At 42.5% G+C, this 24,403-nt stretch overlaps 1 protein-coding gene across 8 annotated transcripts in view; it reads left to right on the forward strand.

Moving 5' to 3' along the window:
• DEPDC5 (DEP domain containing 5, GATOR1 subcomplex subunit) overlaps positions 1 to 24,403 on the forward strand; it is a 127,026-nt gene that overhangs the window by 81,225 nt on the left and 21,398 nt on the right. For 6 of the 8 annotated variants that reach the window (XM_063088139.1, XM_063088138.1, XM_063088140.1 and 3 more), the window contains exons 26-31: positions 3,852 to 3,969; positions 4,368 to 4,535; positions 5,282 to 5,501; positions 6,894 to 7,027; positions 12,141 to 12,249; positions 15,064 to 15,129. In XM_063088139.1, the coding sequence (XP_062944209.1) occupies positions 3,852 to 3,969; positions 4,368 to 4,535; positions 5,282 to 5,501; positions 6,894 to 7,027; positions 12,141 to 12,249; positions 15,064 to 15,129 (815 nt within the window). The remainder of the gene's footprint in view (positions 1 to 3,851; positions 3,970 to 4,367; positions 4,536 to 5,281; positions 5,502 to 6,893; positions 7,028 to 12,140; positions 12,250 to 15,063; positions 15,130 to 24,403) is intronic. The other 2 variants (XM_063088141.1, XM_063088142.1) reach the window with 1 other exon arrangement.

Here is a 24,403-nt window from a genome sequence, read left to right on the forward strand (position 1 = left end):
GGGTCCAAGAAGAAGTCAAGCAGGAAATCAAAAAGTTTATTGAAACTAATGAAAACAATGATACATCATACCAAAACCTGTGGGATACTGCAAAAGCAGTATTGAGGGGAAAATTTATTGCATTAAATGCTCACTTCAGAAGAATGGAAAGATGGCAAGTGAACAACCTAACACTTCACCTTAAAGAACTAGAAAAACAAGAACAATCCAATCCTAAAGTTAGCAGACGGAAAGAAATCATTAAGATCAGAGCAGAACTGAATGAAATTGAAAACCAAAAAACAATTCAAAAGATCAACGAATCAAAAAGTTGGTTTTTTGAAAAGATAAATAAAATTGACAAACCATTAGCATGGCTAACAAAAAAAAGAAGAGAGAAGACTCAAATAACAAAAATAGAAATGAAAAAGGCGATATTACAACTGATTAATCTGAAATACAAGGAATCATTCGAGACTACTATAAACAACTATACGCCAACAAATTTGAAAATCTGGAGGAAATGGATAAATTTCTGGACACACACAAGCTCCCAGAACTGAACCGTGAAGACGTAGAAAATTTGAACAGACCAATAACAATAAAGGAGATTGAAGCTGTTATCAGAAGGCTCCCAACAAAGAAAAGCCCAGGACCAGATGGATTCACAGCAGAATTTTACCAAACATTCAAAGAGGAATTGACACCGATTCTTTACAAACTATTCCAAAAGATTGAAACGGACGCAAATCTCCCAAACTCATTCTATGAAGCAAACATCATCCTGATACCAAAACCAGGTAAAGATATAACCAAAAAAGAAAACTACAGGCCGATATCCTTGATGAATATAGATGCAAAAATCCTCACTAAAATACTAGCAAACAGAATACAGCAACACATACGAAAAATTATTTATCACGATCAAGTGGGATTCATCCCAGGGATGCAAGGTTGGTTCAACATACGCAAATCAATAAATGTGATACACCATATTAATAAACTCAAACACAAGGACCATATGATCATCTCTATAGATGCTGAAAAAGCATTTGATAAAGTTCAGCACTCATTCATGACAAAGACCCTCTATAAGTTAGGTATAGAGAGAAAGTATCTCAACATAATTAAAGCCATATATGACAAACCCACTGCCAATATCATCCTGAATGGGGAAAAGCTGAACGCTTTTCCTTTAAGAACAGGCACTAGACAAGGATGCCCACTCTCACCACTCCTATTCAACATAGTGTTGGAAGTACTCGCCAGAGCAATCAGAGAAGAGAAGGAAATAAAGGGCATCCAGATTGGAAAAGATGAAGTCAAACTGTCCCTGTTTGCAGATGACATGATCCTATATATTGAACAGCCTAAAACCTCTACAAAAAAACTGCTGGATTTGATAAATGATTTCAGCACAGTAGCAGGATACAAAATCAACACACAAAAATCAGTAGCATTTCTTTTCTCCAATAGTGAACATGCAGAAGGAGAAATCAAGAAAGCCTGCCCATTTACAATAGCCACCAAAAAAATAAAATACTTAGGAATAGAGTTAACCAAGGAGGTGAAAAATCTCTATAATGAGAACTACAAACCACTGCTGAGAGAAATTAGAGAGGATACAAGAAGATGGAAAGATATTCCATGCTCTTGGATTGGAAGAATCAACATAGTGAAAATGTCCATACTACCCAAAGTGATATACAAATTCAATGCAATCCCCATCAAAATTCCAAAGACATTTTTCTCAGAAATGGAAAAAACTATTCAGACATTTATATGGAACAATAAAAGATCACGAATAGCCAAAGCAATGCTCAGCAAAAAAAATAAAGCTGGAGGCATAACACTACCTGACTTTAAGCTATACTACAAAGCTATAATAACCAAAACAGTATGGTACTGGCATAAAAACAGACACACTGACCAATGGAATAGAATAGAGAATCCAGAAATCAACCCACACACTTACTGCCATCTGATCTTTGACAAAGGCACCAAGCCTATTCACTGGGGAAGGGACTGCCTCTTCAGCAAGTGGTGCTGGGATAACTGGATATCGATATGCAGGAGAATGAAACTAGATCCATACCTCTCACCGTATACTAAAATCCACTCAAAATGGATTAAGGATTTAAATATACACCCTGAGACAATAAAACTTCTTAAAGAAAACATAGGAGAAACACTTCAGGAAATAGGACTGGACACAGACTTCATGAATACGACCCCAAAAGCACGGGCAACCAAAGGAAAAATAAACAAATGGGATTATATCAAACTAAAAAGCTTCTGCACAGCAAAAGAAACAATTAAAAGAGTTAAAAGACAACCAACAGAGTGGGAGAAAATATTTGCAAAATATACATCTGACATAGGATTAATATCCAGAATATATAAGGAACTCACACAACTTTACAAGAAGAAAACAAGCAACCCAATTAAAAAATGGGCAAAAGAGCTAAGTAGGCATTTCTCTAAGGAAGATATCCAAATGGCCAACAGACATATGAAAAAATGCTCAACGTCACTCAGCATCCGGGAAATGCAAATCAAAACCACATTGAGATACCATCTAACCCCAGTTAGGATGACTAAAATCCAAAAGACTATGAACGATAAATGCTGGCGAGGCTGCGGAGAAAAAGGAACTCTCATACATTGTTGGTGGGACTGCAAAATGGTGCAGCCTCTATGGAAAATGGTATGGAGGTTCCTTAAACAATTGCAAATAGATCTACCATACGACCCAGCCATCCCACTGTTGGGAATATACCCAGAGGAATGGAAATCATCAAGTCGAAGGTATACCTGTTCCCCAATGTTCATCGCAGCACTCTTTACAATAGCCAAGAGTTGGAACCAGCCCAAATGCCCATCATCAGATGAGTGGATACGGAAAATGTGGTACATCTACACAATGGAATACTACTCAGCTATAAAAACGAATGAAATACTGCCATTTGCAACAACATGGATGGACCTTGAGAGAATTATATTAAGTGAAACAAGTCAGGCACAGAAAGAGAAATACCACATGTTCTCACTTATTGGAGGGAGCTAAAAATTAATATATAAATTCACACACACACATACACACACACACACACAAACCGGGGGGGGGGGGGGAAGAAGATATAACAACCACAATTATTTGAAGTTGATACAACAAGCAAACAGAAAGGACATTGTTGGGGGGGAGGGGGGAGGGAGAAGGGAGGGAGGTTTTGGTGATGGGGAGCAATAATCAGCTACAATGTATATCGACATAATAAAATTAAAAAAAAAAAATAAATAAATAAATGATCCATAGGATTTTGATGGTGGCCCAGGGAGAGAAGGCAGGAGACGCAACATGAGCAAATGTTTGGAGGACGGAAATTCCAGCAAATAAATGGTCCTGTAGGACTGAAACTTGGTGTGGCAGTGTGGGAGTAGTGGCATCAAAGGCCAGAAAACTAGGTGGGCTGCCACCCTGGGGTGAGAACCTCAAATGGCAGGATGGGCAGGTTGTGCTTGGGTGCAGTGGAGTTCCATTTTAGTTCCATAGTCATCTCTCTTAGCCTATTAACTTTCCTCCTCAGAGGATGGGGCTTCAGGCTGCTCAGCTTTGAGTGTGTCATCTTGGTGCTGTCAGCACCCTCAGGTGCTAATCTGCTGCTGGTTGGTTCAGTAACAGAAAAATCTGCCTACTTCAGGGCTTTTTGTTTTTTTTAAACCAAGAATAACTGTATTCCGTGAACTGCCCCTCAGAATAAAGTGTTGCTTCTTCTGTTTCTCTTTCTGGATCTGTATGGGTGAGAAGCAGTTGCCTGTTGTAGTAATGATCTTCAACCAGATGGAGGAAATTATTATTTTTTCTTTATTAGGCCTGGTGTCCCGAAACCGCCCCGAGGAGGAGGACCAGTATTGGCTAAGTATGGGCAGAACTTTCCACAAAGTGACGCTGAAGGATAAAATGATCACAGTGACACGATACCTTCCCAAGTGAGTCCTTGGATATTTAAGGTTTTCAGAAATTAGGTGTATAGTACATAATTCAAACCGTGGAAGTTGAGTGGTTGGTTTTCTTTTGGAGTTTTTGTTTTGTTTTCTAGGGTTATAGCTTACCTGCTTCAAAAAAGGGATTTGATTCAGCTTATAACGTTTAGCACGATTCATAACAAGTCAATAAAAAATAAAGAATATGAAGAGAGAAGAATGAAAAAGTTTAGGAAGATCTGAGAAGTTTCAATCATAGTACCCTGGAATGAGTTGGTTACTACAGTTGAGGGTTGAATGCCAAGGACAGTGCTATGTGTATTGAGACAGAAAAGACAGAAAAGGCAGAAAAGAATTGGGGGGAATTATCTTTTAAACTTCTGGGCCTACCCTTTATTTTTCAGGTACCCTTATGAATCTGCCCAGATCCACTACACCTACAGCCTCTGCCCTTCCCACTCAGACTCGGAGTTCGTCTCCTGTTGGGTGGAATTCTCCCACGAGCGGCTGGAGGAGTACAAGTGGAACTACTTAGATCAGTATATCTGTTCTGCTGGCTCTGAGGACTTCAGGTCAGAGAGCAGGCTTTGGCTTTCTATCCTTGTTGCCTTGGGCATATGCATATTTTAACACTTCTGTCCTTTTTTCTAATGACAAAATGATATCTGTTGTAGAAAACATGGCAGAACAAAAAGCACATCTGTGTTGGGTTAAAAGCTCAATGATGAGATGGATAGTGGTAGTGGTTGGACAACAATGTGACTGTTCCAAACACCACTGAATTGTTCACTTAAAATTGGCTAAAGTGGTAAATTTTATGTTATCTATATTTTACCACAATTGAAAATACAAAACAAAACTCAGTGATGATGAGCCCTTTGATGCACATGTCAGTGCAGATCATGTTCTTAATATTTTCTTGACTACTTGGCTGGTAACTCTATGACTCATTTAAAATTTTTTTTTTCTATTAAAAAAAAAGTTTTTAAATTTCTTTTTTGCAGAGGATGTCTACAACCATTGTTTTAAATGTTTGATTTTTATGTATCATTTATGATTGTGATGCAAAGCCACAACGTCACTGGGCCTGGGTGCACAGAAGCGTTCTGACATCTCTGGGGTTAAAGCAAATGCACCCTTTGTGGTCTTCCTTAAGAGCTTGGGTTTTAAATGAAGCCATGAGCTGTAGCATCAGATGAACACATATTCATGGGGTGATGGACCATCACACACCAATTCCAGAGAGAGTTCATTGGGAGTGCTTTTATTATCTACTTTCTTCTCACCACCACCCTGGGTTTTCCTTGGCCTTCCATAGCTTAATTGAGTCCCTGAAGTTCTGGAGGACCCGCTTCTTGCTGCTGCCAGCCTGCGTCACAGCCACCAAGCGCATCACAGAGGGGGAGGCCCACTGCGACATCTATGGGGACAGGCCCCGTGCAGATGAGGATGAGTGGCAGCTCCTGGATGGCTTTATCCGCTTTGTGGAGGGGCTGAACCGGATCCGCAGGCGGCATCGCTCAGATCGCATGATGCGGGTGAGGGTTCCTTGTGCTCCCTGGGGACTGCGTCTGGTCTGGGATGCAGGATCTGCCTCTTCTCTCAGGGGCCTCTCATCGGCCAGTTTATTTACCCCACAATTGCCCAACGTTTATCTTAAATCCAAAACAGTGTGTTCTCTTCCAGTGCAGGGTGAAGGAGGGAGGGATAGGGTGTAGACAGCGACTGGGTGGTGTTCCATGGCTTGGAGCCATCATCCCTCTCTAACTGAGAACACAGCACCTTTATGTGCTGCCCAAGTGGGACCCAGTGTCCAGCGCAGCTGCTTTTAGATGTGGTGCTGAATCGCTGAGTAGAAACTCTCAGGAGGCTGACAGCGGCAGTCCTTCCTGGCTCTTGCAGTGCTTTTGGAGTTTCTAGCTCTCTTGGGCCTTCGTTTCAGTCACACACTGCCCAGTGGGGAGGCTGAGGCTCGTGGGGGTTATGAGATTTGTGTGAGGCCACCTAGCTAAAAGGGGTGAGTATAGGATTTAGCTTGGTTTTGTTTTGTTTTTTAAATTAACATGTAGTATAATTGACGAGTGTGCGTGCAGGTCGAAGAATATTAACAAATATATAGATTCATGTAACCACCATGTCAATCAAAATACAGAATAGTTCCATCACTTAAAAAAAAACTCCCTGATGTCACTCTTTGTAGTCATATTCTCCCCCACCTCTAACCCTGAGCAACCGCTGGTCTGTTCACTGTCACTATGCTTGTGTCTTTCCCAAATGTCTCAAAAAGGGAATCATACAGTATGTAACCTTTTGAGGCTGCCTTCTTTCACTTAGCATAATGCCTTGGGATTCATCCAAGTTGTGTGTATCAGTAGTTCATTCTTTTTAATCACTGGGTAGTGTTCCATCATGGGCCATGTTTTTATTTTTTTGTTTTTAACCTCAAGTTCAGTATTCTTTCTCCCACACTAGCTGCCTTTGGTATGCAGCACCACTTATGATTAGAAACACTTCCAGGAGAGCTTATATAATGGAAATAACTTTGGCTTTGAAGTGAGGTAATTCCAACTGGAGTTTGAATTCCAGCTTTAGTGGGATTTGGGGTAAGTTGCTTAACCTCTCTGAGCCTCGGTTTCTTCTTCTGTGAAACAGGGGTAACATTATTTACTTTGTAGAGCTGTGGTGTGGGTAAGATGAGATGATGCAAAAACAAAGAGGCAGTTTGTTTTTAGTCCTATAGGCATCTGGGACCTTCAATTGGAGTGAAAAGCAGTTCTGTCATTTATTGAATACCAAGAACCCATGTTCCTTGACTCTGTTAATTGAACTCCCAGGGCCTGAAGGTGCAGTGGCATGTGCTGGGGCATGAGTGGCATCCACTGAGAGAGCGCACTTGTGCTGATGGCCTTGTCTCCTCTTCTCTGCTTTAGAAAGGGACCACCATGAAAGGCCTGCAGATGACTGGGCCCATTTCCACGCACTCCCTTGAGTCAACTGGCCCCCCAGTTGGGAAGAAGGGAACCTCAGCTCTGTCTGCCCTGTTGGAGATGGAGGCCAGTCAGAAGTAAGTGCCTGGTTGGTGAGTGGCTTGTCCCCACCCCACAGGCCCTGAGGGTTTTCAGTGTCTCACTTCTGTGAGGGGGGTGAAATATGATTTCCATCGGCAAGGATCTTGTAATTAAGAAGACATTTATACGAAAAGAAAGCTAGACTAATACCTGGTAAATGTTGAATAACATGAAATAGGCCAGAAGTTATAAACTTGTAGTCTGGAGCTTAATTTGAACTACAGGCACGTTTGGTTTGGCCCACAAAATGTTTTTAAAATGTTTGAGCCAGATTTTTTTAATTTGGAAATTTTATATAAGGTCTGGATTTTATATGAAAAATGTATAATATACATGTAACATGTACAATTATATTTTATACTGTATAAAACAATATGGTAGAGATAATAAAATGTAAAATTGTGTTATAGATATTATATAAAATCCAGCGTTGCTTTAAATAGAAGAGGATCAATTAACACTGGATCCACATTCAAACCCAGCCATGGTGGGCTGGCACTTTAGAAGGGGCACGTGTCTCTGGTTCACTCTCTGGTGTTGGATCTGTCTTGCATCCTCAGTCATGCTACCAGGCTACCTTATCTAGGCATTTGGATGTGTGGCCCTTTTATAAACATTGAGTGCTACAGTTGAAAGGATACTGGTGGGACCACACCTTGCTTGGGAAAGTGGGGATATCATTACAGGAGGTGGGATTTAAGTTAGCCTTGTAGAAAGCGAAGCATTTACACAGAAGAAATGGGGCTTGGGGAGAAGAGAAAACATTGCTCTGAGCAGGTGGGACCTGCCTTCGGCAGCCTTTCCAGCCCCTCTCGTCCTGCCGGCTAGATCAGGGTCTCCTCTGTGCTTACCAGCACCCTGGGCCTACATCTGTGAGAGCACTGACCAGAGTCCTCAGGGCTGCAGTTGTAGGTTTACTTGCCTTCCTTCCAACTTGACTGTGTCCTCAGAGGGCAGAGGCTGTGTGTCATGCTGGACACATTGCAGGTGTACAATGGGTATTATTGAATGATGGGGGCTGAAGGGCTAAGGGCCTACCCATGCAGATGTGGAGCAGGTGTGTTAGGAGAGACTAGCCCTTGTCTGTCTGGTGTGAAGGTTCATGTCATGCTCTGCCCACATTAGATTTTCAGAAAGCAACATTGAGCGAGCAAGCAAGTGAGCATGAGGTGCGGTGTGGTGGGAGATGCAGTTGTTTTTGTGTTTTGTTTTTTTTTGGTGACTGGCTTGTACAGGTATTGGGAGATGCAATTGGAGAAACAGTGTGGGAAGTTGGATACCAGGCCATCCTTCCACATTCTCATAGCAAGAGGAGTCCTTTGAAAGGTTTTTTTTTTTCATGGAAAATTTCAAACAGATGAGAAAAAGTAGGCAGACTAGTATAATAAATGCCTGTTTGCCTATCACCCAGCTTTAAAGATTATCAACTTATGGCTGATCTTGTTTCATTTGTATCCCACTCGTGTTCACCTTTCCTGTTATTTTTTATCAAATCCCAGATAACTTATTCCTTCATCTGTAATATTTCAGAATGTATCTCTGATAGATAAGTACTCCTTTTTAAAAAATCAAAACCATAATATTATAATTTGCCTTAAAAATTACAACAATTCTGTAGTATCATGAAATATCTAGTCGGTATCTCTGGCAGAAGTGTTTTTTCCAGAGATGAGCCCATATGTGAGCTCATGTAGGAAGGCTTGGTGGGTGGACACCAGGAGGCAGAGACCCATCAGGAGGTTCCCACTAGTCCAGGCAAGAGGTAACAGAGGCTAGATGGGGGGGGGGGGGGGGCGCAATGAGAGAAGGAAAGCTGGGTAGATTGGGCTCGTTACTGAGGGCACTGGTTCCTCTTCTGAAAATATCTCTATCAGACCAAGGAAAGACCCCAGGACTCTTCCTGGCAGGTTGTCCCTGTAACTAATCATAGACTTTTCTCACTAGAAAAGAGAACAAGGAACATATGTTGCTGGGAGGGGTGTGAAACTGCGGAGTGAAGAGATCTTATTTTAATTTGTCAGTGAGTCACCATTTAGTACACACCAAAGAGCTTCTTTCTGCTCAGCCTGGAAGAAGAAGGATGTCTTGGGGTGGTAGTGTCCCCAGTGTGAGAGGTGAGACTCTCAGCTCATCCCATGTCAGGAGATAGCACAAAGAGACTTACTCCTTGCCCCAGATGACTGCTCCTGGGTGATGTGCTACAATTTCTCAATGCTGGAGGTAGAATAGAAGGAGCCAGACCTTTATATAATTCTTGCTTGCACAACATTTTCTATTTGTGTGCTTTTCTTTTTCTTTTGCTGTACCAAGCAAATTCAGTTTTGTTTATTATCAAAAAGTGTTATAGCAACGTGAAAAAGAGTTTTTAAAATTTTACCTATAGTCCCATCTTACCATAACTGTGTTTATTCCAGTTTCCTTCCAATCTTTATCTGTAGGCATATACATTTAGTCAGGCTCTTGTGCAAGACTGAGGCCCCTGGAATCTCAGCTTGGTGCTAATTAACAGTGGTAGGACTAATCTGAGCAGTAGGTGCCAGCCAGTGGGCTTCTCTGCCCTTGTTATCGGATGACCCAGTGGCAGCTGAGTCAGGGAAGAGAGAGAGGGAGATACCCCAAACATATTGGATGTTCGTGTCCTACCCAAGGTGGTTCTGTTATGTGCTTGTTGCTCAGGGCTCCATGGTGAAAGTATGCCAGCAGTGTGACACAGTGGACCATCCATCTGCAGTCACATGAAGGGCATCTGAGTGCTTTTACCCTTCCTGCTTCTGTGTAGTCTGTGTCTTCCTCCTGGCCATCATTCAAGGCCTACCCAGCACATGTGTCACTGCTTCTGTGGAGGGCTGGCTGGCGACCCCCTCCAGGCAGAGTGCAGTGTGCCCTCTTGTATGTTCTCATGTACGCATGTATGCATTGTAACTGGTCATTTTGTGGCAGTCCCCTCCCCCTGAGCCATTAGTCAAGGAGCCTCTAAAAGCAAGGACAGGGTATTATTCAACTCTGAATCCCTGATTCCTAGTCTATGGGTCAGCACAAGGACAAGGACAGGGTCTTACTCATCTCTGAATCCCTGATTCCTAGTCCACAGGTCAGTATGTAGAAGACAACTCAATAAATGTAGATTGTCGTGTGTATCAGATGACTCATCTGAGGGGGGTCTGGGGGGTAACCAAGTCTTCCTGCTGCTGTTGTCCCAGTCACGGCCTGTCACTGTTGTCCCAGTCAGGAAGTGCAAGAGAATGTCACAGTCTGTATTTGTGGATGAGGCTCAGAGGAAAACATGCTGCAATGTGGTAGAGAGAGAGAGACAGTATGGTGTCAGTGGATGAGGGAAAGAATCAAGCATTTATTCTGCTTCTTCTATGTGAATTATACCTCAGAGTAACCAAGTAATTGGTGATGGGAAGTTTTTAAAAAAAATATTCCAGCTAATGAATACAGAGGGAATGATAGTGTATCACTGTGTGTAGTCTCTGGTGAATTAACAATCTAGCGAAGACCATTACTGGCAGCTAACATCACCAGAGAGAGGCAGCCATACATTATGGGCTTCCAGATAGACATATACAGCACCACTTAGGAAGATTTTTTTGCCCAGGGGTTCATTATATTGTCCTCTTTGCTTTTGTATATGTTTGAATTTTTCCTTAATAAAAATTTTAAAAGGGAGAGTGCAACAGGTTACTATGGAAACAGATTTTTAATCCCTGGTATTGAATTTCTTCACAATTGGTATCAAAAATGTCAGAATTTAAGATGAGAAGTGTTGCAGGTCGGGTTCCTGGGGAAGCAGACCAGATGGAGTTTAGCATCTGTGTTTAGTAGGGTATTTATGTAGGAGGATCCTTGGGCTCAACACCTGTGGGAAGGAGGGCGAAGAAACAGGAGTGTGCACATGGAGAAGCTGAGTTGCAGTGCAGGGCAGTGACAGCCTCGGGTGACCCCACACATACTCTAGAGCTAGAACAGCCTTCAGAGATGAGCTGGGTTAGTCAGCATGGCCAGGCCTATACACACGCACGCATGCACGCACGCACGCACGCACGCATGCACACACACGGCCAGGCCTTCACACACACACACGCACACAGCCAGGCCTTCACACACACACATGCACACGGCCAGGCCTTCACACACACACGCACACGACCAGGCCTTCACACACACACCCATTGATTATTCGTTAGCTGTGGCAGCCCTGGGGAGGGGCATGAGCTCAGATGAGGCTGCTCTGCAGCTGGGGCTGTCCCTGAAGGGACTGGCCACTAAGCTACTTGGACCACACTCCCAGCTGCTGAGACAAGGCCATGGTGGAGAGATTGGGGTGGCACCGCACAGTGTACACCACCAGAAGTATATGTAATAATAATAATGAAGCATTTAAGACTGTAATGTGAGCCTTCTGAAACTTACCAAATAAGAATACAATGATCTATTGAAACAATGTAATTTAAGCTAAAATATTTCATAGTTAATTTTAGTATGGAAAGAAATTAGGAAGATAAATGAAAGTATGCATTTATGTACGTCGGAACTGAGATGGGATGAGATGTCATAAGACAGCCATACTTGTGTGTTATGAGATAATGTCTGTTTGATTTGTGTGGGTTTTTTTTGGAGGGGAGATGTAAGTATGTACGTTTGAAAGATTAACATATAAATCCCTTCAAAATAAACAGAGTTAACACATTTCCCCCTATTAAGTTTGTCACACATTAATGCAGTCCTAATTTTCAGAATCTGCTTTTGCTTGTATATTTAATAAAAATTGGAAAAAGGTCTTCGCAGAGGACTAAAAAAAAAAAAAGATATTTGTGGATGGAGTCACTCAAACCATGCCAGTTGCCTTTTTAAAGTAATACATAAGCACCAGGTGCTACCAGAGTACTTTTTAAATAGGGCTGTTTTCTGATCTACTGTGGAGGACTGGTGATTGTTCAGGACAGTGAATGAAATTAAGGTTATCATACAGGGCCAGATGGAGAAATAAGGCAGAAGGTGCATTTCAAAGATGACAGCAACAGAGCTGTCCTCATCTTGGTGAATGTGGATCCTTCAGCAGGGAGCTCTGAACAAGCCGCAGGCGTGTATTTTTCCTCCTCTTAGGTGCCTAGGAGAACAGCAGGCAGCTGTGCATGGTGGGAGGAGCTGTGCCCAGCCAGCCGAGAGCAGCAGCGTTGTCATGACTCCCACCTACATGGACAGCCCACGAAAGGTAAAGGAGGCTACTCCAGCAAGGAGCTACTATGTGCTCTCAGAGCCTCGATGTGGAGGGTAAAATGGGTAGCTTTTCAAATCCAGGATGGAATGTGGTGAGACTTTGGATGAATACTACCCCCAAACCTGTTAAGATTATATTACTATTTTTTATCGAGGAACTTTTTTGCTCACAGTAGTAAGGAAACTAACTTCTAGTTAAATGCAGATGCAAAAGTCAAACTAAACTATGTTGGTCAAGGCCCAAGATCTGGCTTGAGCTTTGAAATTGGCCATCTGGTTTTCCTTCAACTTCATCTTTAGCTTTCCCAGAGGGGTGTAGAAAGCTACTGAAGCAGCTTCCACAAGAGCTCACTCTTCTTTTATAATGATATTCCCATCAGTTTTCTTAGACTCCTGAGAAATACAGTCATACGGGAGCATCCTGGGAGGAAAAACACAAACGAAAAACCCAAGACTTCAGGCCTCTATAAGGAATAGCAAGTACAAGAGAGAGGCAGAAAACTCTATAAATAAGGCTTTTTGTATCTTTTAAGACCAATAGACTTGGCTCCGTCAACTCCTTCTCTTGGGAAATTCAGAATCTGAGATCATTCTGTTGTGGGAGGGTGAGGTGACTGTACATTCTCTTTTCTGGTCTCTACCACTTGGAGATGAAAGAGATTCAATAGATGTATTTTATTTTTCAAAATTGTGGCCAAATCTGTCCATCTCTGTATTTATTTTACTTCATGAAAATTTATGTCATTAAATATTTTTCAAAAGCATGATTTAAAAAAATAATTACATAATATTTCATTATATGGATATACCTTTATAACATTTTAGTTAAAAATATAGATGGTTTCTGATTTTTAAAATAATTTTTGGTAATTCTATGAATTTTTATAATTATTCTATAGTGTATCACAACCATACTGTTGCAATGAACATCCTTATAATAATTATTTGACCACATCTCTGATTATTTCCTTAGCATAAATTACTAGAATTAGACTTCTAGGTGGAGGGATTAAAATCTGAGGAAAAGTATGAACCTGAGGCTGCAGGTAGCTTGTAGACTCTATGGACCAGAAGTCAGCAAACCCAAATATATATTTTAGGCTTTGTGGGCCAAGAGGCAAACTTGTATAGGTATTTCCATAACCATTTAAAGTTGTAAAAACCATTCTTAGCTCACAGGCTGTAAAAAACTAGGCACCTGGCTAGATTTGACCTGCAAGCTGTAGTTTACCGACCTCTGCTCTAGAGAGTGACTTTAGGACTCAAAGATAGTCTGTGTGTGAAGAATGATCTGTTGGTCCAGGAAGAGTCATTCCACCTGTCTTCCCTCACGTGCACATAAATCTCAGCATCGTCAGTACCTCTGCTTGTGTATGTTCTGGCAGAGAAGGGCACGAATGGCACAGTGAGATGCAGAAGTATCCCATACGCTGTCCACTAGCTTTTACCTCAATTCATTGCCAGCTGTGAGGATTAAGAACAGTGCCAAGGACAAGACGGGAAAATAGAGAACTTATAGGGTCACAAACATTACAGTTAAAATGTACCAAAGACCGAATATTAACTTGCTGTTTAGAACATTCTTTTGATCTTCCAACTGAGCACTAAAATCCAAATGTAGGAGCCTCCCAACTAGTCAAGGGGAAGCAAAGATACTACGAGATTGCCAAAGTGAAGAGCCTTGCCGACATGCTCAGAAATGCCCAAATGTATATGTGTCCCTGAATTCTGTGTCCTGCGTCTGTGTCTCCACGGCTGCACAATGCCTAGCTTTGTTACTTGAGTTTGCAGTGGATTATGGCAGTGGCAGCAGGGTCAATGGACACTCAGATGTTTGCCATTCTACTTTTCAAACTGAGGAAATGTTGTAGGAAAGCAGGGACCTTGAGATTTATCAAGTGCCACTTCTGAATTTCAGCAATAAGCATAAAAACTAAAAGGGTTTTGAAGGGACAGAGGATACTTCTTAAGAAAGATGGAAGGAGGGATTTTTGGAAAAGTCCTCTCTGTCATTTTTGTTTCAAATACATGGGCACTTGAACCCCACAAGGGTAGGGTGAGAAGAAGACAGCTTCAGGAAGCCCCTCACAATGAATGCTTGTATATCTGACATTATGTCTCAGCTTCTTGATGATTTTGTTACACAGCCAGTGGAGAAGGTATCACTGCTTCTGTACCCCCTTTGCTTTGAAGGTTAAGCAAGAACTTGTCCTGTGTTAAATCTTCTCCCATCTGACTGCCATGTTTAATAACAGACAGAAAAAGCCTCATGCCTCAGTGTGTCTCTCCAAGAGGGCTGCTGGTCACCCAGCTGGGCGGGAGGCCAGGATGCTGCCATTGAAGCCTTTACCCCCACCATCTCCACCAAGCTGCTCCGCAGCCTTTCCCTCTTCCTTGGCATAGGTCTGAAGGATTTTCAGAGCTATGTGGGAGGGTGAAAGCATGCAAGCCATGCTCTGATAAGACCTGAAGGAGCTTGGACACACCTTCTAACACAGGTGCTTTCTCCACACTGATGGGATTTTCTGCCCAAGAAGGTGTGAGTTCCTGCTAATGCTTTGCATTTGGATATTGTCTTCCTGGGTGGATCGATTTCTCTTTCTTTCTTTCTTCCTTTCCTTCCTTCCCCGCCCCCCCCCCCCCATTTCCCTTATCTGTCCTTGTTTCTCTCCTTCCCTCCTTGTTTTCATTTTTTATTTTTCATACCCCCTCCTTCCCTCGATGGTTACCCACGGGTGCACGTTCCATTTCTTCACTTCCTTGTGCCTGCTGCTGCTGCTGCTGCTTCCTCCTCCTCCTCTGACTGCAGGACGGGGCCTTCTTTATGGAGTTTGTCCGCAGCCCACGCACAGCATCATCCACCTTCTACCCTCAGGTTAGTCAAACTCCAGGGCTCTGCAGCCCTGTGCATGCCTGTCCCATCGGCAGAAGCCACAAGCTAGCCTTCTTTTTGGCTCTGAACAGATGGAATTGAGCTGAAACTGACTCTGAGGGGCAGTTGAAATTGAATTTGGTTTCAGAGTTGTACATTCCTTTCCATGCAGTTTGCGGCAGTGAAGAGGGATGGAAGAGATTAATGGAAGAAAACACACAGTCGCACCAGTGTTGACTCACGGGTTTCACATTGCTGCCTGCCTGCTTCACACAGTTGCCACTAATCCTCCGCCACATTGCAGCACCTTCCCTTTTAGGTTTTACAAGCAACATGAAATATGCTTACTTAAGGACTGGTCACTTGTTATTTTCCTCCCAGTACAACCAGATACATTTATTGAAATGTAATGAAAGTGTAGTGAAATGTAGTGAAAAAGAGCAAATATTTATTAATAGGCATGCCCTATGTCATAGGCGGATGATGGGTGACCCTGGGCAGTTCGCCTGGCCCCTGGCCTTCACTTAACTCGTATGTCAACTAAACAGCTTGGACCAGATCTTCAGAGGCTTTTTCAAGCCATAAAATTCTTCACTTACTATGTGCCAAGCACATGTATTATCTCATTTCATCCTTGCAGCATAACTATGAGTTAAGAAAAAGTTTTATCCCAATGCTGCAGAGGGACAGAGAAGTTGTGCTTTATACAGTATGGGGTAAAGCTGGATTTAAATCCAAGACCCACAGGTTTGACTCATGACCTGCTCTGTAATTAGCATTAGTAATTACTGTTTTGACAGGTCCAGGTGAAGATAAACAGGGCTCCCTGCCCTTTATTGAGTCCCCTGAGTATATGAAATTGACTTGGTTACAGAGAACCAGTTACAGAGATCTGAAAGAGTTGAGAGGGTTTGTACAGAGTGGCGTAGGCAAAGGATGGTGGGACTTGGGAGGTTCAAGGGCAAAGGTTAAGGAGTCTTTATTTAGTGGAAGTCAGAAAACCAACATTTATTGAGTACCCACTCTGCCAGCTACTGCGCAGAGGGCTCTGCAAACATAATCTTCAAAACAACCTGTAAGGTACAGATGTTACCACCCCATTTTCCAGATGAAGAAACTGAGACTTAAAGATGTTAGCTGGTCAAAGGGCACACAACTAGTGAGTAGCTGAGCCCCTACACCATCCTGCCCACTGTGCTGGGAGGGTAGGGTAGGGTAGGGTTTGGTTAACATTGGAGCCTTCCCTTTCTTGGGAGACCTGTTTGTGCAGGTCTTCAGATGTCTGCACCTGCCTCTTCCCAGTGAGCTGTGTGGCCCTGGGCAAATCTCTGTCAGGACTTCTGAGTCCTAATCCAAGCATCTGGTATCTCTGAGTGTGAGGGGCAAACTGTATTTTTGGCTTAAAACAAACTTAGGTTTATCCTTTTAACCTTGTACTTTCTAGTTTATTTTTTTTGGCAGCTGGCTAGTATGGGGATCTGAACCTGTGACCTTGGGGTTATAAAGCTGCAGTCTATCCAGCTGAGCTAACCAGCCAGCCCTAACCTTGTACTTTCTTTTTTTTTTTTTTTTTTTTTTTTGTCGTTTTTTCGTGACCGGCACTCAGCCAGTGAGTGCACTGGTCATTCTTATATAGGATCCGAACCCGCGGCGGGAGCGTCACCGCGCTCCCAGCGCAGCACTCTACCGAGTGCGCCACGGGCTCGGCCCAACCTTGTACTTTCTAACAAGAGACTCTCTTGTGAAAAGTTTTGGACTTAGATTCAAATTTAACGGGAGAAAAATTGACAGAGCTGGAAGAGAGTTCTTTCAATATAATAATCCACACAGCCTCATGTGGATTTCACCAGGAGAGCAAAAGTGGATGAGTTCCACCAACTGGGAATAGCAAACAGAGATCAGACTTTAGGAGAGGCACATTTTTTTATATAATAAAGTTTATATTACCCATAAAATATGTCTTTAAAAAGATGTATAAATTAAAACAAATTTTATCTCAGCTCCTATCAGAAGTAGGTAGGTAAGGGAGCTTTCTATACATACCCCAAATTAAATTGCACTTTTCTTTTGTTTATGTTTGCTTGTTTTATTTATTATTTATTATGGTAAAATATACATAACATAAAATTTGCTTTGTTGATTTTCTAATGTACAGTGTAGAATGGGAAGGGGCCAGGGGAGTCAGGTGGCTGCTTTGAAATTGTGGCCTCAGCACTGTACCAGGGAGCTACTTTAGGCACATTAATGCTTCGAACCTCAGTTCCCTCATTCATAAAAGGAAATAAAATAATTTATTTTACAGTTGTTTTGAGAATTAGAAATAATATATGTTTCTCAACAAATTTCAAGGAAATGAAATCATACAGAGCATATTTCCAACTACAGTGCAATTAAATTACATGTCAGTGACTAAAAGGTAATTAGAAAACCCCCCATATATTTGAAAATTAAGTAACATGCTTCTAATCATACATGTGGCAGGACTGATATAGTTCTCCCTCAGTATCCATGGGAGAACGGTTCCAGGAACCCCCAAGGACACCAAAATCTAAGGGTACTCAAGTCCCTTATATAAAATGGCACAGTATTTGCATATAACCTACTTTAAATCATCTTTAAATCATCCTTACGTTACTTATATTACCTAATACTATGTAAATGCAATGTAAATTGTTGTCATACTGTATTTTTAAAATTTATATTATTTTGCGTTGTTGTATTGTTATTTTTTATTTATTTTTTTCCAAATATTTTTGATGCTCAGTTGAATCTGTGGATGTGGAGGACCAACTGAGTATGTAAACGACTAGCTTGGTGTGTGGTGGGCACACAGTAAACACTAGCTATGATCAGGGTTAGTATAATATGATGCCAGATTATAATGTCAATTTAATGCATGTTTATTAATGCCTAATCCCTATTCCTGCTGCTGCTTCTCTCCATCCTAATCCAGGACCAGAAAGTACAAAGAGTGTGTAGTGAACATCTGCAGTGAAAGGGGCTACATGTTAAAAGACTGTCGGAGTGTAGGGTCTGGCATCAAGCTGCATCCTGCTTCACAGACTGGTTGTGAACCATTTGGCGATGGCACCAACCTCTTCCAGCCTTGGGTTTCTCATCTGTAGAAGGCACTAAAATTGTGCTCTCCTCATAGGGTTGCTGTGAGAGTGAAATGAAATGAAACATCTTTGTGGTTAGCTCAGATCCTGGCGCATAGTAATTCTCTGAATGTGTAGCTCTGTGTGGGTGAGGAAGGGAGTGGGTAGGATGGGGTCACAAATGAGCGAGCAAGCTTGATTGGGCCAGTCAGCTCTTTTCTATAGAGTGAGTGTGTAAAAATGGACTTGGACTAGGTGACTTCCCCCTACCCCTTCTAGTTCTGAAATTCTGCAGTGACCCTGTTGGACCATGGAAAGTAGATAAGCCCTCCAGCTCTGGCTGAGTTGCAGAGGTGTTGCCAGTGTTTTTTGCCCCTCAGAATAGCTCTTTGCTGAGAAGGGGTTCTTGTTGGCATTACCCCAGACTCTGATTTTGCTATGGGAAGGAAGTACAGGTACCTGTTAAATTAAAACAGACAGCAATGCACAGAATGCTGCAGGTAATGGGGCTGTGTGCCAGTCTTGGAAAATGGTCCTTTGTACCACCAGTTCATCATTCTGAAAATAATGAAGGTGTCACTGTCTGGTAACTAGAACAGAGTTACACAATGTTTCTCTCTATATCCTGTTCTCTGGAAATCGATTCTTATCATCTCTTGTAGGTAATACACATTGTATTTTTTACACATTCTTATAATATGCTTGTAGGTAATACACATCTTACGTAAGAATTTGAAGGGAATGGGCTGGCCTGTTAGCTCAGTTGGTTAGAGTGTGGTATAATAATACCAAGGTCAAGGGTTCGGATCCCTGTACCAGCCAGCCAACCAAAAAAGAAAGTTTGAAGAACATGAGCAACACTTGGTAATGGGACTTCCCTCAGAAGTCAGCCTCACGACGTCTTCTGTTCACAGCTTGGAGGCTGAAGGGACATGGTGGCCAAGAGAGGCTCCTGCCACATGGGGCCTGAGCCAGTGTTAGGGTCTGTTCCTTCCCGTAGCGCCCGACCACCCAAGCAGCTACTCTCATGAGGAGGCTTTGCTCTCAATAGCTCAGCCCAATGTGTCTGTTTGAATTTATATGATAAAAGTCTCTCTTCTCTTGGTCACTTCCATCTCCAGTGCCACGCCCCCCCCAGTCCAAGTGACCATTTCTCACCTGGACCCTGCAGTGGCCTTTTGAGTGGTCTCCCTGCTGCTCTCCTGGCCCTCTCTAGTCTGTTTTTTTACCTTGCTTCCAGGGTCACCTTTTGAAATGAAATCTGATGTGTCACCCCTGATTAAACTTTTCTGTGCATTCTTTCCTTTACAATAAAGGCCAAAATCCTTACAATGGCCTGAAAGGTCCTGTGTGATCAGGGTCCTGCCTTCCTCTTCGGCCTCATCTTCCATCCTCTTCCTGACACTTGCACTCCCATGTCCTCTGTAGGCATCAGGTTTCCCCTGCCTCCATGCCTTGGCACACACTGTTCCCTCTGACTATGTCTACTTAGTTCCTACTCATCTAGTCAGATCCCATGTCTTGCATAGCTCCAGTGCCTCTTTTTTTTTTTTTTTGTAGCATTTCTTATGGTTCTACTTTGCGTTTGTATGACTGGAATTTAATTAATAATGCTCGTCTTCTGCACGGGACCGTAAGCTTTGAGAAGGCAGCTGCTGTGTGTACTGTTGATTCTTCAGCACCTTAGCCAAGCCCGTGGCATCTAGGAGGTGATCGGTAAATACTTCCTCTGAGATATTGGTGGGAAGACAGACACAAAAAAGTTTACTTTAAACAATGGGACTGTTTTTTCCCCCTTTGATAATTTTTACTAAACCCGAAAATATTTTGTGTAACTCAAACATAGAACCATTCTGGTTTAATTATGTGGGGGGACAGTTGTAAACTGTGATGGCCGCAGAAATGCTGGATTCTGCAAAATGCACTTGGGGGCCATGTTTATTAAGGCAGCAGTTTTTAGCATTTTCATGGGATCATGGAGGCAGTTTTCTGGGGAGTCTGAGGCAGTATGTTCAAAAGTAGTCTCTTTGCCCTTTGCTCTGTTTTCTTTCTTTGGAGACATGAATGAACAAAAGGCTTGTATCCCCAGGGGTTCAGTTCTTCCAGAGGACCCCAGGGACCCACTGATCAACCGTTGCCCTAATGTAAACACTCCAGTGTCAGTAAGGCTCTTATTAGAAGTCCAGGTGCAAGACTTCTGCAAGGATCAGGATGGTTCACCTGAAGGATGTTCATTCTGGTCACAAATGTCCCAAAAACATGTTTGGCCTTGCTTTGTTTTTTAGATTTTTCAATTGGTTGGGAATATTTAAAAATCAGGAGATTTCATGCACAAATCCAGGTTTCTTTTTTGTGCTGTAGAATAAGCTGGACACTGGGTTTGGATTCCTGCCTCACAATAGTCACATGGTCATGGAGCAGTCTGCATCCATGCCTTTTTAAAAAAAATTTTTTTTTTCTTTTTAGTCTTTTTTGTGACCGGCACTCAGCCAGTGAGTGCACCGGCCATTCCCATATAGGATCCGAACCCGCAGCGGGAGCGTCGCTGCGCTCCCAGCACCGCACTCTCCCGAGCGCGCCACGGGCTCGGCCCTAAAAAAATTTTTTAAATACTCAGCCATGTGCCACCAATGTGTATTACCTACAAGCCCCTGTACACATTTTTTGCTTGCAGCCTTTGCTGTAGACCAGTGCTGTCCAATAGAACTTCCCCCAATGATGGAAATGTTCTGTATCTGTGCTATCCAGTACGGTAGCCCCTAGTTACCTGTAGCTATTGAGCATTTGAAATGTGGCTGGTGAGACTGAGGGACTGAATTTTTAATTAATATATATTTAAATAGCCATATATAGCTAGTAGCTCCCTTATTGCATGGGACAGCTCTAGACATTTAAAATGTTATTGTTAGATCAAAAAAGTACTTAATTAGACTGTAATTCCACACTTTTCCTACCCTTGTCTTCTCTTTACTGGATTTTCTCATGTATTTATTTTTATCTTATATGTCTGTTTATTGGTAGCCTCACCTTTTTTGGAGTGATGTGAGATATAAAAATGTAAATAACCATTCAGAATGAGGTGTTAGGATGGACATGGGAGGAGGGAGGCTATATTATGGGAAATATTCAGTTCAATCAAGATAGCAAATTCCAAGTACCTGCTGGGTATGGGGCTGTGCCAAGTGATCTCAGAGATGAAAAAAATCTTTTATGAATATTATTGATTTCATGTCTGACTTCCCCTCCCCACCCCCAGATGGTAAGTAAGCTCCATGAGGGCAGGGAGAGGATTTTGATTTGGGATGACATTCTGTTCCCTGATACTTTAAACCTTGGAGAACATCTGGGCCATGGGTGTGGGAGTTATTCCCAAATTCTCCTGCTCTGCAAGGTATATGGGATTCTGTCATGGGTCCCTTCACAGTGTCTTTGTCTGGCCTGAAGGAGCTGGGTGACTGGAAAGCAGGAGCACCACTTAGCCCGTTTGTCTCCAGGTAAGACAAAGCAGAATGTCATCTTTACCAGCTTCCAGCCACAGTTGGAGAGCTGGGCTGGTAGATCCAGCTGCTTCCTGGTTACTGATTATCCTCCAGCATGAGAAAGTGGGGCTGTGACAGGCTCTCAGGCCAGTGGGGGTTCCTGTTGTGGTGGTGCTGTTCTCAGAGACATCCCTGATGGGAGGGCTTCTTCATTCACCCGCTTTCACGGTTTTGGAAAGTGGGAGTAGACTGGAGATTGGTGCTGCTGATGAGGTTTTTTTAAAAATTAACTAAACACCAGACTTCATTTGGATTTAGCCATTTTTTTCTATTAATGTCCTATTTCTGTTCCAGGATCCATCCAGGGCACCCCAGTGCATTTAGTTGTCATGTCTCCCCTGTCTCCTCTGGTCTGTGATCGTTTCTTAGTCTTTCCTTGTTTTTTTAAATGACCTTGACAGTCTTGAGGAGTCCTGGCCAGGTATCTTGTAGAATGTCCCCAAATCTCAGTTTGTCTGATGTTTTTCTCATGTGTAGACTGGAGTTATGGATTTTTAAAATTTATTTTTATTTTTGGTGGCTGGCTAGTACAGGGATCTGAACCCCTGGCCTTGGTGTTACAAGGCCATGCTGTAATAAACAGAGCTAACCAGCCAGCCCCAGGAGTTATGGATTTTTAAAAAAATGCCTCAGAGGTGATGTGCCCTTTTCATCACAACATATCAGAGGTCAGATGAGATCCACACATCACAGTGATGGTAACCTTCATCACTTGGTTAATGTATTTGTCGGCTGCCTCCACTATGAAGTTACTATTTTTCCCAGTTTATAGTCTATTCTTTGGAAGCAAGTCACTAAATGTAGATCATTCTAAAGAGGAGGGGGGAGATTAAGCACCCCCTCCTGGAGTGAGGGACTATCTACATATGTTATGTGGAATCCTTCTGTAAAGAAGATTTTGGACAAGGTTCTTAAGATGAAATACATCATAGACCAAGCACCTCCCTCTGCTTGGCTCTCTGCCAGGCTTCTAGGTAAGATGACTGCCATCCTGTCCATTCAGCCTCCCTTTTCTTTTGTTTAACACTGGTCTTATTCCAAAATGTTACTTCAGGTGGATTATGGAAGTTAATGCAACCCCCACAGTAAAAATGTGACTAGACAGAGGAAATTCAAGAAAAGAAAAAAATACTATAGGACATAATATAAGGCTTTGCAAAGTAGCTAGTTTCATGCTAATTTCATCTCTGAACTTCCTGGTAGCCAAAGAAATGTGGGAAACATCTGTTCCAAGATTCGAAGTGGTCATAAGATAAAGACAAACCAGTTCCTCAGGAGAAGCATAACTTTTCCTGATATTAAAACAGAAAAATGTCTTTCTCTACAGCCTCTTGAAAGTCAGACTTTGTGTGATGTAGAGCAGGGGTCAGGCAGCTATGAGGCAAATTTGGCCCACTATCTGCCTTTGTAAATAAAGTTTTATTGGGACAGAGCTACACCCATCATTTGCAAATTATCTCTGGCTCCTTTGGTATTTTATAGCACAGAATCAACTAGTTGTGACAGAGACCATATGGCCCACAAAGCCTAAAATACTGTCTGTTCCTTTACAGAAAATGTTTGCCATCTCGTGATTATAGGATAACTTCTTAACCACACCCATACCAAAATAAAAATGCAAGAATTGTATACACTTTTGGCAACATTATTCAGTTTAGGCTGGTAGAGCAATTTCAGGGTACAGTAGATGAGAGAACCTCACTACAGAGCCCTGGAAGGCAGGACCTAAGAATCACTCTTATATGCATAAGAGCTGGGTTTAGTCCCCCTCAGTTAGCTCATTCAAAGTTAATTTTAGGTCACAGTACCTGTTCCTAATCCTTACTGGTTGTGGGCAGGTGATGATTGGTAATTATAAGCTGCCTTTTGATGCATTTCTTTGTGTGTTTATGGTGCCAGCAGAGCCTATGCCATCCTTTTTGCAAATCATTGAACCTGCCATCGGAGAGCAAAATGGTTCTTTCAGAATCACAGACAACTTTATCCCCCAACAGGCATGTGGTAGTATCTGGAGACATTTTTGTTACAACTGGGGGTGGGGGGTGATGGATGAGGTATTACTGGCATCTAGTGGGTGGAAGCCAGGGATGCTGCTGAGCATCCTACAATGCGCAGGACAGTCCCCACAACAAAGAATGATCTGACTCCAAATGGCAATAGTGCCGAGATTGAGAAACCCTGTTTAAGAGAGCAATTTTTACATCATAATATAGTAATATAAGACTCCATTCTGGGAGTATGCAAGAACATCAAGCTCTTAAGAAGGACTAGGAGCCTTATACTTTTCCAGAAGTGCTCTGGAAGGCTTAGTAATTCTCTACAAATATTCACTGTGGGGTGCAACCGTTGGTGGATGCTACAGGGATTCCAGGTGAGCAGGCCATAGTCCTGTCTCTACGACCCTTAAAGGAAATGAGACAGATATAACATGAGGCAAAACCAGGCAGCTACCAGGAGAGGTTCATAGAGGTCCAAAGTAGAGAGAGATGTTCTGCTTGGTGGCTGGGGTGTGGTGAACAGGAAACATTTTACTAAGGTGGCGGCATTTGAAATGACCCTTCAAGACTGATGGGGTTTTAGCCAGTGGTAGTAGAGCACATAGACAGTTTTTGGTTTTTGTGGGTTTTTTTGGTGGCTGGC

This window comes from Cynocephalus volans, chromosome 2 (assembly GCF_027409185.1).
Source record: "Cynocephalus volans isolate mCynVol1 chromosome 2, mCynVol1.pri, whole genome shotgun sequence".
NCBI classification, from domain to species: Eukaryota; Metazoa; Chordata; class Mammalia; order Dermoptera; family Cynocephalidae; genus Cynocephalus; species Cynocephalus volans.